Source organism: Monoraphidium neglectum, assembly GCF_000611645.1.
Source record: "Monoraphidium neglectum strain SAG 48.87 unplaced genomic scaffold scaffold03497, whole genome shotgun sequence".
In the NCBI taxonomy this organism is placed as follows: Eukaryota; Viridiplantae; Chlorophyta; class Chlorophyceae; order Sphaeropleales; family Selenastraceae; genus Monoraphidium; species Monoraphidium neglectum.
Window position 1 is genome coordinate 1 of NW_014010132.1, and position 6,270 is coordinate 6,270.

At 67.0% G+C, this 6,270-nt stretch overlaps 2 protein-coding genes across 2 annotated transcripts; one reads left to right on the plus strand and one right to left on the minus strand.

Moving 5' to 3' along the window:
* Window positions 1-188: 188 nt before the first annotated feature.
* MNEG_12888 (hypothetical protein) lies at window positions 189-4,342 on the minus strand (the record flags this gene model as incomplete). The annotated part of the gene is made up of 9 exons (XM_014038639.1): window positions 189-223; window positions 337-796; window positions 1,086-1,271; window positions 1,479-1,640; window positions 2,068-2,376; window positions 2,742-2,872; window positions 3,500-3,678; window positions 3,963-4,033; window positions 4,268-4,342. The coding sequence occupies 9 exons, from the start codon at window positions 4,340-4,342 to the stop codon at window positions 189-191; spliced, it is 1,608 nt and encodes a 535-aa protein (XP_013894093.1).
* A 741-nt stretch (window positions 4,343-5,083) lies between these two features.
* On the plus strand, window positions 5,084-5,274 carry MNEG_12889 (hypothetical protein; the record flags this gene model as incomplete). The annotated part of the gene is made up of 1 exon (XM_014038640.1): window positions 5,084-5,274. A coding segment is annotated over one exon (191 nt), but the record flags the coding sequence as incomplete, so codon positions are not given.
* Between the last annotated feature and the right edge of the window lie 996 nt (window positions 5,275-6,270).

Here is a 6,270-nt window from a genome sequence, read left to right on the forward strand (position 1 = left end):
CCGCGGCGGCGCCGGTGCCGCCCGCGAGCGCGCCCGCGGCGGCGCGGAGGGTCCCGACGCGTTTGAGGGTGCGGGACGCCTGCAGCTGCGCGGCAGCTGCCGCGCCGCCGCCGACGAGCGCCTCCTCGAGCGCGCCGGCCGGCACGACGCCGACCCCCGACAGCGCCGCCGCGAGCGCTTCGCCGTCCTCAAGCTTCTGCCGCCACCGCTCCTCCTCGCCCACCTGCCGCGACGCCTCATCAAGCGCGGCCTGCTGCTGCTGCCACTTGGCGCCGGCGCCGGCGCCGACAGGCGGGGCGATCGAAAGGGCGGCCTGCAAGAAGTGCTCCGCCATACAATCCGACCCGTCCAGATCAATGAAGTCGTCGGAGCGCCCCGACCCCGCCGGGTTGAAAGCCTCGATCGGCTCTCTGAATTTCGGGAGCTGAAGGAACATTGACGACTGCTGCGCCGCACTGCCGCCGCCGCTGCCGGCGCCTTGGCCGCCGCCCGGCAAGGGCGCGGCCGCGGCGGGCGCGGCCGCCGCCGGCGCGCCCAGTGAGCCGGAGAACTGCAGGCCAGCGCCGCCGGCGCCGTCGAGCCGCTGCAGGCTCAGCTCCTGCTGCAGCACGCGCGTGAGGGACGCGAGAGACGCCCCAGACAGCGCGCCCAGCGCGGTGGAGGCAGCCGCCAGGCCGTAGTCGGCCTGCAGCGTCTTCTTGAACGCCCACTTGCACGCGTTGATGCAGGCGGCGAGGGCTGTGGCGGGGAGCGGCGCGCGGGGCAGGTGGCCGCGGCGGCAGCAGGACGCCATCTCCTGCGGGGGATGAGGCACGGGGTTGGGGCGGATTTGGCGGTTGGTACTGCATCACGTCTGTTGCAGGGCATAGGCAGCACAATTGTGTGCAAAGTGCGGCATAATGATGTGCAAGGACGAACCGCGTCGTGGCGCCACCACATCGCATTGCAGCATAAACGGCATCGGGCGGGAAGGCTACACGCGATCCCCAAGCTGCCCGAGCGCACACACACACACACACACACACACACACACACACACACACACACACACACACACACACACACACACACACACACACACGCACGCGCGCGTGCACCTCCAACGCCGCCTCGGCCGCGCGCAGCGCTCTGTCCACCACGTCCACCCCCCCATACGCCTCCAGCAGCGCCGCGCGGCACGTCCCGCCGCCGGCGCCGCCGCCGCGGATGGCCTCGAGGTCCCCCGTCAGCGATGATAGCAGCTGCAGCAGCTCCGCAATTCGCGCGGTGGCCTGCGGGCGCGTCCAAGGTTGCGGGCCTGGGTTTCAGGGGCGGCGCGGGCTTGTAAAGGGGCATCGTGCAACCCTGCACTCCTCAGCCGTTGCAACAGCATCATCTGTGACGAGCCCCGTGCCTGCCGCGCGCCTTGCCCTGTGTTCAACAGCACTGGTCAATGGCCGCAGGGCTGCGGCGGCGGTGGCGAGAGCGGGCCGGCGCACCTGCACCGCCGGCCCCGGTGGCACGCCCATGCCGCGCCGCGGGAGCGGGAGGAAGACGCGCCATCCGCGGACGCGCCCGATGTACAGCTCGTAGCCCGTGTTGACCAGCTGAGAGTGCACGACCCTCAGGCTGCCCGCGACGGATGACGACAGGGTGGCCACCTGTTGTTTGGGGTTCAGTGGGCGGGTGGGGAGCGGGGCAGGTTCAGGGGCATGAGCGTGTTTCAATAGAAAAGTCAGAGCGGGGCAGAGGGGTCATTTGCAACATCTAAAACTTTCTTTGGTGTGTGATGTTGAATGTCTGACGTCAATTATGCATATCAATACAAGTAATGATTTACGTTACTGTCATCGTCATTGACACGCAGCGTCAGCGATATTCTTATTCTATACGGGCAAGGCTGGGAATTCAGCAATCTAGGATAGGGCGGTGCGGCGGCATGAATGGGAGCGGCGGAGCAGCTCTGGGGCGCCGCGGCTGGCCTGGCCCTGCGGCTGCATCATCAGGGGCGTGCGCCTCGCGCCCGCCGCCCTAGACGCTTGGCTGAGCCTCCCGCCGCGCCCTCTTGGCACGCCCCGCCCAGCCCACCTGCGCCTGGAGCGCCGCCGCCGCGTTCTCGGCGGCGTCCCGCCGCAGCTCCTCCTCTTCCAGCCCGGCGGCGTCGTCGAACGATTGCGCGCTCAGCTCGCCGCCGCCGCTTGAGAATGCGTCCGGGCTCGACGCGCCGCAGCCGCCCCCGCCGCCGCCGCCGCGCACGGGCGGTGACTGGGCGGCCGGCGCATTGTCGCTGCCGCCAGTGGCGGCGGCGTCGGGCGCGGCCAGATCTGCGTTTGCCTTGGACAGTGCGCGTGTGAGGCCGAGGAGGCCCTCCAGGGCGTCGGCGATCTGATAGTTGACCTGCGGAGGGGAGGCAAGTTTGTGGGTGTGCCCAACGATTCTGGATCGTGGCGTTTCGAGTTTGTGCATGGAGGGCTAGAGGCAGCGGGGCAGAGAGGCCGGACGGAGGTGGCTGGAGCTGGCCTTGCGCAAAACAGCAGCAGCGACGCCTCGCACGGAGGCACCCCGAGCTGAGTGAAATTCAGGTAGCGGCGAGCGGGCCGCGCGGGACGTCCAAGTGTGCATTGTTCAGGCAGGCGTGCGCAAAACAGGCGCGCCGCCGCCATGGCCACCGTCCCTGCCGGGCGCGGCCCCGCCCCCGCCTCCAGCCGCGCCGTCGCCGCAGTTTGGTGCGCCGCGGGGCAATTTTGGGCGCAGCTGCCCACCTCCTTGGTGCTGTTGGCCTGCATGAGCAGAAGGAACAGCGTCATGCACACGATGCCGAAGCACAGCCCCGCGCAGCGCCATGAGGCGGAGGCGATGATGAAACCGTCCTCTTTTTCTTGGAGCAGCGCGACTGGGGGGGGGGGCGAAGGGGACAGGGGGGGATAGTCAGGGGTACGTGCAGCTGCACAAAGCTGCTTGCTGGGTAGTGGAGGCAGGAGGGGTGGGGGGTGGGGAGTTTTGCCTGAAGCTCCCTCGGAATCGCTGCCCAACTCGCTCTCTCTCCCTCTCTCTGCCAGGGCGCCCACGCCCAACGCCCCGAGGAGACCCTGGAGTCCTTCACCACTCCCGCTCCTGCTGTGCGCGATCACACGCACTTAGTGCACGAGCGCAAGCACGGGCGCGCCGCAATTTTCGTCACCTGAAGTCTCCGCTGCCCCCGTTCAGCACCCGCACGCATGCCTTTGGATAGTGAGGCTGCCTCCCCAGCATGAGCACACCCCTTGAACACAGCCACACACACACACACACACACACACACACACACACACACGCACACACACACACAAACACACACACACACACACAAACACACGCCCCCCCCCCACACACACACATGCAAACGCACATGGCACATGCACACATCAACACACACACACACACACACACACATCCGCATGCACGCACGCATGCGCACCCACAAACACACGCGCACCCTGAATACCACTCACACACACACACACGCAGCAGCCCCACCCACGTGAGAAGGCGACTATGAGGGCCAGCATCCCGGCGTACTCCCCGTCCACGAGGTACACGCTGTACCGCAGCGCGCACACCGCAAACGCGTACGCCGGCACGGTCACCAGCACCAGCCACGGCTTGTGCTGCAGGGCGACCCACACGAATATCACGGCGGACACGACGGTACCCAGCAACCTGGGCGACGCGGTGGTTGGAGAGGTGTTTGATCGGTGTTTGATGATTTTGTTTTCCAAGCAACCGGGGGGTGCGCGGGCCCGGACGGGTTTGTGGCGGGCGTGCATCCAGAGCAGCATACATGCGGACTGGTAGGGCTTGCCTGCGCACACGCTGGTGCAAAGAGGGCCGGCCGCCTACTCCAAAGCCCTTTCGCCGCCGCGAGGCAATTCGACATACACTCGGGCATGCAAAGGCGAACTTGTCGCGAGGCGCGTTCAGCGCGTGCGGTGTCAGCCCCACACCTCTGGGTGCCCTTCATGACACTCGTGCCCATGAACGGGGCGGTCAGAGCGTTGGCGGTGAGCACAGCAAACTGGGGCGCATGGACGGACGATGAGCGTAATCGTTGGTGGGTGGCCCGGGGTGAGTTTTGGCGACGGTCGCAGTCCAGGTTGGCGTGCAGTGTTGGGGCCCAATGTGGCGCTTGAGGGCGGGGCAGGGGCGCTGAACCAGGCAATAACCGGGACAGAAAATCGCGGCAGGGCCCGGCTGAGGCGGCTGCGCGCGGCGGGAACTTTGGGAACAGGCAGCGGATTTCGGCGCGCACCAGTCCTGTGTAGGCAACTGTGCGGGTGCCGTTGACGGCCTTGCCGTCGAGGGCCCCTAGGGATAGGCCGCCCATGCCCGCCGCCATGAAACTGAAGACGATCGCCGTCCCCGTGGCCGGCACGGACATGCCGGCGGCCTTCCGGAGCCTTGAGGGATTGAGGGATTGGCGTTGCATGGGCAGGTGCTGCGGGTGCCTGCCCTGCGGATGGCCCCTGTTGGCGCGGGGTCAGCGCCGCCACGCAGGCTGCTTGTCGATCTTAGATTTGCAACGCACAGCCCTCGGGATTGAAAACGGCAGCGTGTCGGCCGGGCAGCTGGGGAGCGACAGCAGCGCAGTCGTGTGGTTCGCCGCCGCCTCATCGCGGCGTGCGTGCCCACCGGCTCACGACGGCCTCCGGCAACATAGCGCTCTGCTGATCTCTGTTATTGAGCCCACCGGCGCGCTATCCAAGACGTGGCCGGCCAGGTCGCATCATCGTCTCAAGTTTGGGCTCCTGAGACCGCGGCGTCCTGTTCCTCAACCCCGGTGTATCAGAAGCGTGGCACGGCGGCTGCTTCTTCCAGTTTCCTAGGTTGCTCTCCACCGGCTGACTGTCAAAGATCACGGAATCCGGGCACCCGACACTCCATCCGTGCTGCGATGGAGTGTCCCACGAGCTTGACAGTGTCGGGCTGAGGAGTCGATTCGTAAGATGCGACATCGCATTGGCTGTTTTCTTATGTAAGCGAATTGGATCGTTTACCCTAGGGCCGCACACCTGCTGTGTACTCCGGTAAAGCCCCAAGACGGGCTGACAGCGCAGTTCTCCAGGAAATGGGAGCTCCCTTGGGCTCGCTGAAGCCGTCACACGAGTTGACAGACGCGCAGCAGCGGCGTGCAGACGTGCGGTTGGTGCACGGCCCGCCGCCACTGCCGCGATGGATCCGCTTCGGCACGCGGATGGCGGTGGTCACGGCGTCGCTGTCTGCCGCTTTTATGTGGCGCGACAGCTGGGTCCCTTCAAGGTGAGCCCGTGTAGCCCCGCATGTCCTGCCCATGCCCGGCATTGGGCTCGTGTCACACATTTGGGAAGCATTCGGGAACTTCTGGGTTTGGCCCCCCCACACCGTCAGCGCTCGCCGCAGCCCGGCAAGCAGCTTGCCTGTCAGCACGCATGCCGCCCCTCGCCGGTACGGTTGCGACCCCAGACCCGCGCGGCAAGCTGAGGGTGGGGCGCACCACCACGGGCATCCGGTTGCACCCGCCCAACTCCCTCATGCCCACGCGCGTTCCCAATTCACAACCCACCGCGCGCACGCCTGGGCGCACACGCACCCCAACTCGCAGGTATGTTGACCTCCCAGTCGGCCTCCTCTTCACGGTGCGAGCTTCCCGCCCTCCGCTCCCACTTGTGCCGGGAGCAGCCCGATTGGAAACACGGCTGATTGATTTGCATGTTTACGGGTGTGTGCGAGTGTGTGCGTATGTGTGTCTGTGCGGGTGTGCATGTGCGGGTGTAGTGGGAGGGATGAGAGTGTTTGTATGGTTTGTCCACAGTGCCACGAAGCCGCCGCATGCGACGGCAGCCGCCGCCGCGGCCGCGCCCGGCCCGTGGGCGCGGTGCCCTCGGTCTGCCGCCGGCGGCCGCGGCGGCCCTCCCCCCTCGGTGGCGCGCTCGTAGCGCTGTGCGGCCCGTCGCGCCCCCGCCCCCTCCTTCCCCCCCGCCCTTCTGACGGTTCGCGACTTTGCTGCTGGATGGTTGCAGATTGGCGGCAGCGTGGTGATGGGCTGCTGGTCCTCCACCGCGGGCGCCCTGACTGCCTCATTAGCATCAATGATCCCTTGTGAGCAGCAAGGTCGCAGTGCAGGGGAGGGGCAGGGGCAACCGCTTTTGAAACCTCATGGCCAGGGATTGGGAGGGTGCACTGTGCGCCTTCTGATGAACCCAAGGGCAAGTAAGGGTGCGAGGGTGCCCGCGACTGCCTGGCACGACCCCCCCCCCAGTTCAGCCCATCCTGCAC